This window comes from Peromyscus californicus, unplaced genomic scaffold, assembly GCF_007827085.1.
Source record: "Peromyscus californicus insignis strain IS unplaced genomic scaffold, ASM782708v3 Scaffold_10__1_contigs__length_136768540, whole genome shotgun sequence".
NCBI lineage: Eukaryota > Metazoa > Chordata > Mammalia > Rodentia > Cricetidae > Peromyscus > Peromyscus californicus.
Window position 1 is genome coordinate 112,229,396 of NW_026294391.1, and position 12,072 is coordinate 112,241,467.

Genomic DNA, 12,072 nt, shown 5'->3' on the forward strand with positions numbered 1-12,072 from the left:
CTACCAGTTATGCCTGACTAGATCCACTCAGTTTGTACAAATCTGGAGGCTAAATTTGGCTTTGTGCTATGTACACTGTCTAAATATCACCGAAACCAGACATTGGAAGAAGACTCATAGTACCTATCCATGAAATCTAATTCTTGTGTTGGAGATTGGAAAAATCTAGAATCCTACAAGCTATGAAGGAAAGTATGAGCCAATTATTGATGATGTACCAAGTCTGGGCATTATTCTAAGCAATGTGGTTTCACTACCATATCACCTTCATCACCTTAGAAGTACAGTAATATTATCACTGTTTAACAAATAAAGAAATTGAGACAGAGAAACTTTAACTTGCATAAGACCACAGAATTCAAAAATGAAGGGAGCATTGCAGTGACTGTCAAGTTGACTCTATAACTTAAACTCTCTCTTGGTATGATGTAAATGGAATCTAGAACCTTGTACAGGTTACTGAAGCAAGCTACCATCAAGTTATACTCTTTTTCCACAGAATATGTACCTTAACTCCCATGTTCTACTAACTCTTTAAAGAAACTGTTTTTATAAGAAGAGATGGATTCATATCATGGGGACAGGGCATTTGTAGAGATCCTAGAGCTTAGAAGGACACTAGACTTGGGGTTTAACCTCACTTCCATGGAATTTTAATATGTTGAACATTTTTGTCACTGAAGTCTACAAGCACAATTGCAAGCAGACCTGGACCATTCAGCTTCCAATAGCATGCAGTCCTATTTTCATTATCTCTTTCTCTCTTAGAACAGGTTCTTGGCTATGATTCCCTCAACCTCATCCCACCTGCCCTATGCTCTCTTCATTCTCTATCCTCAGAGACTTAAGCATGAGCACAGACAGACTTGGTTTTACATATAAGAAAGCTGAAAAATACTAGTGTTAGACATGGTAACAGCAATCCTAGCCACAGATCATTACTGACATAATATTTGCTTTGGCAGGTGACTGCATTGAAACTATTGGTGATCTCAATAGCAGTACCTAATGTAACTTGTGTAAAATTTGAAATACCTTTGGTGGATTGTGGCACAAAAAACCTATTTGTGGAAAGGTAAATGTTGTGTAATAAATTTTTGTATGCTGTGAAGATGTGTCACTCAGATTGGTTTAATAAAAATCTGAATGGCCAATAGCTAGATAGGATTTTCGGGGTAGAGCGAATGCTGGGAAGAAGACAGAGTTGCCAGCCAGATACAGCGGAAGCAGGGCATGCAGGAGGAGGTGTAATAAGCCATGAGCCACATGGCAGCATGTAAATTAATAGAAATGGATTAATGTAAGTTATAAGAGCTAATTAGAAATAAGTCTAAGCTATCAACCAAGCTTTCATAATTAATAAGTTTCCATATGGTTATTTGGGAGCTGTCTGGAGAGATAAAGACTTCCTACAAATGGAGCCCAATTTCTGGGCACCTATTTTCATATAGCTCTGAGAAAGCTTAAAAAAAAGGTTCTAAACACACAAAAATGGAGCCAAATGCAGCTTCCTAGGCCCACAGTCTCTCAAGCACTATACTGTATAGAGACACATCTCCTGACCACAGACTACAGGCTTCAGTCACCAGCTCACCATGAAGTAAGCTATGCGGTGGTTTAAGATTTTGCTCATGCAGACAGACAAGGTTACAGATACAGAGTAAAGCGGATTCAGATGGAAAAAAACTATAATCAGGTTACAGTGTGTTTAACAATGTGCATAGGCTTAAGAAAAAAGAAAAAGGATATATACAGTCATAAAAATAAATAAATAGTTTAAAAATAATTCTCTTAGTAAAGTAATAAAAAAGATGCCACGTAGAGATGAGAAATACACAGGAAGTTTGGATCCTTTTACTGTGATGTCTTTGATTTTTTTTGATTGCTGATGAACAAACAATAGCTGCTGAGAGACATTGGATTATGGAAACTGCTAAATTAAACCTATATATTTTTAAAATGTCTCAACTTCAAAATGGAAGTCAAGGGCTGGAGAGATGGGTGGGTTTTGGTTATCAGATGGGTTATGGATGTTTGTCACTATTTAGGAGGGATATAGAAATATAATATAGGCTAAAAAGACAACTATTAACCTCAAATAGTTTACATTGGTATGGATTTTGGTATATTGATACAAATTTAAAATTATTTTGTTATTAAAGTATGTTTCTACCCTTGTTTGGGGTATTGTACTTATGCAGCTCATTTAAAAATGTAATGTTATGTAATGTAAGGAAATGCAGGCTAGTAGTTAATCATCTATAATAATTAAACTTGTAGTCATGTTACAAAAGGACAAAGTAGGTTGGTGCTTCCAGGAGCAGAAGTGTCTCACTGTCATGGAAAGCCCTATGTTATTAAAACATTAAAATACCATATTCTGTAGATCTCTGAAGTGCTTGAAGACCTATTTATTTAAAATATCTCTGTTTAACCTTGAAAACATACCTAATAGGACTACAAGTTTAACCAAAACCCACCCACTCCATCTCTTGGGAATGGACTGGACATTGTGAATGTTATTCTTACTCAATAATTGTTCTTATTATATATAGTTTTACTATGTTAGAGTTAAAATCTTTCCTTTTTATTTAGACAAAAAGGAGAAATGTTGTGGAATATTTTTAGTACACTGTGAAGATATACCACTCAGCTTGGTTTAATAAAAAGCTGAATGACCAAGAGCTAGGCAGGATTTTCAGGGCAGAGAGAATGCTGGGAAGAAGAAGATGGAGTTACCAGCCAGACACAGAGGAAGCAGGACATGCAGGAGGAGAGGTAACAAGCCACAAGCCATATGGCTGAATGCAGTTTAATAGAAATTGGTTAATTTTGAGTTATAAGAGCTAGTTAGAAACAAGTCTAAACTATCAGCCAAGCTTTCATAATTAATAAGAAGTCTCCATGTGGTTATTTGGGAGCTGGCAGGTAGGACAGATAAGGACTTTCTACAGATAAAATGCTCAGGTTAACTTGTTCTCTTGTCCAGCAGCTGGTGGCAGGGGGAACTGGTATTCAGTAGACCCTGCACACCTATACTATGTCTTAATAAAAGGTTACTGGATACCTATGAGTGTTTGCACTTGCTTCTTAAGCTTCTCTGTGTCTGAGATGGTATGACACTAAATAGTCAATTTAAGGCAGCATGGCAGGTTGAAGAAAAGACTGTAGAAAATAGCTATATGTTTGAGGAGTTTTAGTAGAAATATTTCCTGTTTCTTCTTAAAGGGCTTCATCTTTGTAGATACTTCTTGTGCTGATCCTGAAAATTAAATTGCCAGTCCTATGTATGAGGCATTTTCATTACCTAAAGCACTTTGATATCCCCTGAGGTCCATCACTTCAAGTTGGAGAAATGATGAAAGTTTATGAGGTGGTAGCTGTAAATTCTATGAGGTTCTTTAAGGCATGTATTTGGGAATGGGCATTTTCACACACTAAGAAAACAGATGATAGTTTACTATTTCCAGCACAATCCTATGAGGTCCATTTCACTATATCCTCCCAGATGTAGTAAGCATCACACCACATTAAAGGATAGTAGTACATAGTGACCACAGGTTGTAAGTCAATAAGCCTGAATTCTAATACTGCTTCTGCCACTGACTAACTGAATGATCTCTAAAACAGAGTTTTTCCCATGAGGGTACCCTAAAAAGAGCATTTTTATTAATCTAGTGTTTTCTGCCATTGAATTTCTGGAGATATGGCTCAGAGAAAGATGAAGAGAGCCAGGTAATGGGTACATCATATTGTCTTCTGGCAAACAATTACACTGTTACACTTTCAATCTTAAAGATGTTCCAGTGCATAAAATACTAAAAATATACCATTATCCATTCTTTCTGTGGGCCCTGTTACCAATGGCTTCCAATTTGGAGAACAGTACATAAAGATAGTCTTTTATTACAGGATGAAATCCAAATACATACTTGTATCAGAGACTAGAGAAGAACAGAAATCTAGAGAGTATATCAACTTGATATAGTGGTGGAGAGAGAAATATTAAGGTTGACTGAAGGAAAAGAGGTTCAGATTCCCTACTATGAGACAATTATAAGCATCTACAAAACCCAAAGATTTTTTCTGGATTCTAGTGTTCTAGGAGGTAAGCTTTTAACTTTTCCTTTACTGCACAACAGAATATATAGTGGAGAAAGTGGACTGAATAAGTAAAGAGGTTAGTTGTGAGTGAGTTCAAGTCTGTTTATTTCTTTTAGCCTATACTAAGTAACCAGGACCTACACTAGGCCTATGATTACAGACAAGAAAATCAATCAAACATGTTTCCATCATTCCAAAGGCATTCAGGCAAGGTAGGCAAGACAAAACATAAGTAAACCACTGAGTATTTCACTAAATATCAAAGCATCTAATTCTACAAGAGACATGTGAAGTGCAATTAGAAAACAGGATAATTTTCACTTCTCTCTAAAACATCAGGAAAAGTTACATAGAAAACAATATGAAATTTAAGTTTGGACTTTAATGCTTACACAAGCAATGGAGACATTTTTGTGCTATATTCAGGAGTGTGGAATTTGTTTTACAGAAAGGGAACACATGGAAACATTTGAAGCAGTATGGAGGATAAGAGAGGGCTACTATGATCAGACTAATTTAATTTCTAACTAGTTTTACACATTATTCAGCAGTCAGATTAACCATTAACCACAGATTAAATCTATGACTGTCAGGTGAAAAGTAAATTTGATAGGACCCACAGTGGTTTCAGGAAGAAAGAATACAAAACTAGTTATCTAATCCAGGTGAGAAGGGAGAGAATCTTGATCTGGAACAGTGATGGTGGAGAAAAAAATGAACTCAAGAGACATTGAGAGAGAACTGATAGGGATGTGGTACAAGTTTGAATACAGGGAGTTTAGGATAGAAAAGGGAGTGTCAATGATTAAGTCTTAGCATCGGGCTTTAAAAGCTGGGTGTTATCACTTCCTTAGATGGGAAACAGGGAAAGAAGAGGAATAGGTTTAAAGATGTTCAGTTTTTAAATGTTATGTGTGCTTGAGGTACTACCAAGCACTTTCAAATCTGGAATTCTCAGACTATTGCCATGTCATAACAACCAAATAAACTATGTCACTTTCATAAAAACTAGGAGTAAGGAGATCATGGACAATTGACTTCTAAGATTACACAATTCTTAAAAGCAGAGTCTAAAGATAAAATATGATTGGAATTAAAGATTGTACCTGACCGTCACATAAATACTACCTGGATTTGGTACTTGCTGATAATAATAGGGATTTGGCATGCTGATTTTGTCTTTATTTTCGAGATGTGGTCTCATTATATGGCCCAAGCTGGCACTGAACTCACTGTGCTGCTGCTGCTTCTCATTCCCGACTGCTTTGATTTCAGGTATCTGCCGTGACCCCTGGCTCCAGCTAAATACTATTTTCTCTTTCTCCTTGCAGCTTGACCCAATAGGATTATTTTTCCACAGCTAGTTGTTAGAGTTTGGACAATTTCCTGGATTCTATTCTCTTTTATAAAATAAAAATAATAGATGGTTTTATGAACAGGGATTTTTTTCCTGATGCGTGGGGGCAAAGATGAAACATAGGGCATCATGCAATTCAAGCAAGTGCTTTCCTCCATGTATTTAGAAAACATAACAATGGCCATATATTTGTTGCACAATTGTAAGTTCTGATGAGTAGCCATGGAGGAATGAGTTAATTGGGGTTATATTTACATTTCTGTTTCTTGTTGAAAGGATATTCAATAGTAACAATGAACTTGGTCTAGTTCCAATCAAAATTTGCATGTAGCAATCACAGATGCAATTCAGAACTGGATGTCTCAATAAACAACAATCAATTGTCCTTTGTAAAGGATCTTGAAATTCTAATTAGTGTGTCCCCTCTATTTTGTATTTTTAAGATTTACCCCTACAAAAGTCAATAACAATAAACAGAAAAGAGACTACTGAATCTTTAGCACAGATATAGACTGACTCTAATTCAACCTTTAGTGCACCAAGTAAGTCCTTGATGTAAGCAAATGCATGAAAGAACAATGTTATTTGCAGCCCAGTTTCCACCTTTCTTCTGTAACACATGGTAAAATTAAACGTTTTCTAACATCCCTATTATCAGAAAATTATTTTAAGTTCTAACTAATGTTATATAAGTTCACCAGTCAGACTAAAATATTGATAGTCACAAACTTAGATATTTCCTTCTTAAATATTTCTCATCAAACAACTGTTTCAGAAAATGTGGATTATATTGTACTATAATTTATCCCTACTATATTTCTATGTTTCTAAACAACCATTTCTAAACACTTAGCCAGAGAAATGAAGTTGTTCTTAACAAGACTTCATATATAAGCAAGGAAAACATGGAACAAAATATGAGTGTCGGTAAAATCTATTATCCTTTGAGACAGAAAATAGATTAGAGACTGTGCCTCAATGTTTTCTTTAAGGCAGCTTTCACCTCCTGATTTCTCAAACTGTAGATAAGTGGATTTAACATAGGGATCACCATGGTATAAAACACTGAGACCATCTGATTTCCTGCTTGAGACTCATGCCGAGAGGGCTGCAAGTATGTGTACATAGTGGTTCCATAGTACAGAGCAACTGCAGTCAAGTGGGAAACACAGGTAGAGAAGGCTTTCTGCTTGCCAGAAACTGAAGGAATACCCATGATAGTCAGGAATATAGACATGTAGGAGACAAGAATTACCATGACTGAGGTGACAAGGGTAAATCCCCCACAGCCAACAACCAAGATCTGGGTTACCCAAGGATCAGAACAGGCCAATGCCAGCAGTGGAGGGATATCACAGAAGAAGTGTGAGATGACATGTGGTTGGCAGAATGACAGTTGTGTGATGGAACTTATTACAGCAACCATGTTAAATAACCCACCAAAGTAACATCCTGCTATCAAAAGGAGACAGCGAATTCTTGACATGGTAATATGATAAAGCAATGGCTGACAGATGGCAGTATAACGGTCATAGGCCATGGAAGCCAAAACATTACATTCAGCAGAAGCAAAGATTATGAACAAGCCCATTTGAGCCATACATCCAAAGAAAGAAACTTCCTGTAGCTGAGATAATAAGTTGGCTAAAGTCTTTGGGGTTGTGATGGAAGAGAAACAGATATCAAGGAAAGACAGATTCAACAGAAAAAAATACATAGGTGTGTGGAGATGGTGGCTGACTTGAATCAGTACTACCAGGCCTAGGTTCCCCAGCACAGTGATGAAATAAATAACAAAAAAGAGTCCAAAAAGTAGGACTGCAAGCTGATGGTTATCTGTCATTCCAAGTAGGATGAATTTAATCTCTGCAGATGAATTCTCCATTGATGTGACTGAGAATCACTCTTGACTTGTTAAAAGCTCTTTTGACATGCTGTGAGAAAATAAGAGAAAACTAGCTGATATGGGTAAAATAGTCCTACTCAAAATATGTAAATCAGGGACACTATTTAACCTTTCCCCTTTCCTATAGTCACATATCAGAGCCCTTTCCATATAGTAGTACCATTTCCAGATAAAATGTGTGACATGGAAAGGCTGAAGAGAAAGAGCAAAGCAAAAAAGGGTTAACGAAACTCAGCAGAGAACAAAGCAGCAAAGACCTAGGAGGCAAACGGGACCTGATACTATTTGTCAAAGGAATAAGTGAGAGTTTATACTTACAGAGCTACACGTTCTTACAAAAAATAAATAAGGTACAATCAAATTATATCTCATTCTTCCTCCCATGCCAATAGAATGGAAATAAGGCTATAAACTGGCAAATAGGTGAACTAATTTAATGATAGACCACCTCTCCCCACACCTTCAGAGCCTGGAACATTATTTGACATAAGAGGAGTCACCATTACTCACTATTTGTGTTGGTCAGCAAAGCATTTTCCAAAGCCATGGTTATCTTCTCAATGAAATACTATTGAAGGCATTAGAATACCCCCAAATGCCCACAAGATGTTGAGTGCAAATGTGAAGGTACCATCCTGTGAAAGAGCAAAAAAAGGCAAATCCATCAGAGTTCATTTCAGCTGCTCAGTCATTGCTCTAGGATTCCTTTGACTATTCCTAAACCAAAGGGAATGCAGATGCAAAATTAACTATGACTCCCAAGTGCACCTAGTCAACAGCCATGTCTAGGCAAAGAACCGTGTAATAAAGTAGCTGGCGTCAGATAGTATCAAGAGTACTTAGGTTCTGGCCCTCACTCTTGTGGTCACAATCTATTTCTGATACCATCTTGCTACCTTACACAAATACCAGGCCCTTGCCTAGGTAAAGATCAGACAACAGAATGTGTGCATCTATGCAGCTCCATCTCCATGTATAGAAGCTAAGCCATCTCCCATTCCCTCTTAATCACTGGACAGCCATGGTGCAATGGAGTCTAGAGGGGGTTCCTTAGTTTGCCTAGGAGCAGGACAAAAGGACCGCGGAAGAGTGATCCCAACCTTGCCTAAAAGGAAAGTCCCAGGACTAGCACATATAGATTAATGCTAAAGCTTTTGGGGCCCTGGATTTGAATCCCAGAAATTAAAAAGAAAATGTTTTCTGTAGTTACAATCCATCAGAAGATATAGGTTTATTACTTGGGATAATAGTTAACATTTCTGATCCTGCAGTTTCTCAGGAGAGAAGCTCCGTGACCAAGGACTCAGCCTATGTCACCTTTAGTTCACTCTGTAAAAGAATGGCAAGAGTAGCATCTATGCTGTGGAACTATTGTGAAAATTCAATGACATTTTTTAACTACTTGGTATGTAGTAAACGCTTACTAAATTATTTCCTCTATTCTTCCAGAACCACTCATATCTGTGTTATGTATTTTCTGCTTTGCTTGTCCATATTTCACTGAATGCAAACAGAGGCATCATGTGTGTCATTAATGCCATTGCAGATAGTCAGAAGAGAGCCTTTGGTGACTAGCTGAAATATAAATCTTCAGGCTCCACAAGCTCCACTCCCTTACCATGCCATCCTCCCAATCCATCCGCACTCACCTTTTGTCAGAGCAGATGAAAAGGGGCCTGTCAGTTGTGCTTGTACTGACCCTTCACTGGTTTTGTTTGAAACTGTTTAGGTTGCCTTCTGCTGCTGTGGTGTTGCATAGTACATTCCTCAATGTCTGTCTTCAAATGGAGAGACAGGAGGAGAAAGTTGGAAGGGGAAGGAGTGAGTGGAAAGAAAGCTGTTTTCAGAAAGAAAGAGAAGGGTTAAAATCCTGGAACTAATTTATTTTGTCAGTTGATGGTGAAAAACAACAAACAAACCCACAACTGCTTTGAGTCCCATGTTTTGTCATCTCTGAAACTGGAAAAAAAGAACAACCACTATTCCTCTTTGAGGGTTGGCATGAAGATCAAAGAAGATAATGAATGTGGAAGCGCTCTGTAAACTCTTGAAGCGTGATACAATACACATGGAACAGATCCCTACTATTATTCTATCTCAGAAGGTGGGAGAGGGAGGAAGAACACGTCAAAATGCTCGTTTCTGCTGCCTGCTCCAGCTCCCGCTTACAGAGCCGCACTCCCACTCCCCTCCACACACACACACACACATCATCTGCCGTGCCGCTCCACTGTGAGTGTTTCAACTTGTGACGACTTCAACCCACAGCTCTAGGTTCTTCACATACCTGAGATCTTAAGAAAGTCAGCTTCCTTTCAATGCTATTCTCACATTCTTGTGTCATTTTTTAAAAAATTCCCATTTTAGGATAACTCTTTTCCTTGGTATCTGCATGCATTGTAAGCATTCAATAAGTACACTTGAATGAGTAAGTGACTGCCAGTCTTAAAAACACTGTGGAATCTTTTTTTTTTTTTTGAATTTAAAATAAGATTGAATTGCTTTTTCTTCCCAAAGGAAATAAACATAAAAAGTAAGGCTTTTATAAAAGAATGATTTGATACTCCCATCCACACATGCTACTGCATTAACTACTGTCATGATGACAACTGAGCGGGTTTATTATTACCTTGGATGATGTGTCTTGACTATTTACTTGTTGGAAATTCTCCGGTACTCCTATTTGTTGAAGAAGTGACCTTTTATAGGTATTTTTAATGCATTCCTGTGCTTGTTCGTACAGGCATTTACATTTACAGTACCTATTCTTCAAAAAGTTCATTACCTTTTTTCTGTTCTTCAGTTAGGCAGTTCACTGTGACTCTTCTAAATATAACTAAGCATTTAGAATTTAAAGAAGTCTTCACTAAAGTGTTTTGAGTGTTTACTAAGCGCCAGGCTTCTAAAAGTCATCTATTCCAACCCACTAATTTTTTGTTAAAGTAAAAAGCAAGCATCCAGAAAGGACAAATGACGTGGTTAAGGAGTCAGTAAATGAGGGGCAGTGCTGGTGTTGAAACCCAGATCTTCTGGCTGGATGCAGTGCTCCTTATATAATACCATTTTGATTTATTCTCAACTTGTTTTCCGAAGGTATTCTAGAGGGAACATTCTCCTTTGGTGCATTCATTCCTCTAATAATGAGTGAAAGTTAATTCTCTGTCACTGTGTTTCAGCTATATGACCAGGAGAAAATTGCTAGCTTGTTGCAGGCCCTAGTGGTTTCATCAGTAAAACAGAACAGCTAAACTAGGTGGTCTCTGAAGCTCTTTGCAGCTTTGCTCTCTAATTTCCCATGGCTCTGTGAGTCATACTGTTCAAAGGTCACCAGCCATTCTCAATATCTGATGAAGGGAAGTAGCAAGAGCAAATTTCTATGGTGATGTGCATCTGTGCTCTACAAACCTTTCTGCCCTTCACGGCCCTTTCCTCCCTCGGCACCAGAGATGTTCTATTGGTATTTGTTCTTCCTGTAAGTCACTGAAGACCACTGAGGCAAGAGCCTAATGGGAGTGTTTTCCAAATTTCCTCCTGGCCTTAAAATACAAAATGTGTGCCCAAAGATCTAGTAATATCCTAACAATATGACTGAGCAAATTGATCAACCTCTCTGAAACCCAATTACTTATCTAAAGTTGAAAATAAGACTACTTAAATTTAGTGTCTATCTTTATGGAGATTATAACAGAGATCCATAACTTGTCAAAATTCAGAGAAGAAGTATTGCAGAGGGCCCAGCCACAACTGATAAATCTGCAATGTAACCCCTACACCTAAGGCTCAGGGAAAAGATTGTAAGAGCCAGAATACTAGAACACCTGCTACTAGGTAGTGTAATCTAGATATGGAATGGAAACTGCACCCATGAAATCTCAATGATGAGGTTGCCTGAACAAGACATGCATAATGACAACACCAGTTGATGTGCCGATGTGGACAGGGGAAATTCCAAAAAGTCCAGTGCTTGTGTGAAGAGATGCTGAGAGAGGTACAATCAGTTTTTTCCAGGGACAAGCTCACACATAGGTTGTTGAATCCCAAGCGATCAATCATGGACACATGTGCATACATACTACACTAAATAACTCATTTGGATCATTGGGGGTTTTGTGTTTTTGTTTTAATGATTCGTGTGTGTGTGTGTGTGTGTGTGTGTGTGTGTGTGTGTGTGTGTGTGTCTGTGTGTGTGTCTGTGTCTGTGTGTGTGTCTGTGTCTGTATAATAATAAGAACTAAGGAACTGGTCATGAATTTTGGAGGGAATTGTGGAGACATGAAAGGTATTGAAAGGCAGAGGGAAGAGATGGAGTGATGTAGATACAATGCCCATGCATGAATCTTTAAAAATTTAAATAAATATAAATAAAGTACTTACCGGATATTCAGATGCCCAATATATGTACATTTGCATATCTTTAAAGTCCATTTGTAGTGTGTGCTTCAGTAAGTATACTAGTTCTTTCCAGGGTCTTGAAGGTACTAAAATAAAGGGTATGGGATTTCATTTTTTGATGATGAGAATGTTCTACAAATAGCCACAGTGATAGTTGTGCAAGTGTGAATACACTAAAAACTATTGCACACTTTTAGATGTATGAATCTCATGGTACATGAATTGTATCTCAATAGAAATTTTTACCAAAAAAGTTATGATAAATACTGAAGAGAAGAAATACAATGTAGATCAATTACCCTTGCTGTGTCTA

The 12,072-nt window shown here is 37.6% G+C and overlaps 1 protein-coding gene across 1 annotated transcript; it reads right to left on the reverse strand.

Annotated features, from left to right (window-relative positions):
- Positions 1-6,422: 6,422 nt before the first annotated feature.
- On the reverse strand, positions 6,423-7,346 carry LOC128117645 (olfactory receptor 1019-like). The gene has a single exon (XM_052749786.1). The coding sequence runs from the start codon at positions 7,344-7,346 to the stop codon at positions 6,423-6,425; it is 924 nt and encodes a 307-aa protein (XP_052605746.1).
- Between the last annotated feature and the right edge of the window lie 4,726 nt (positions 7,347-12,072).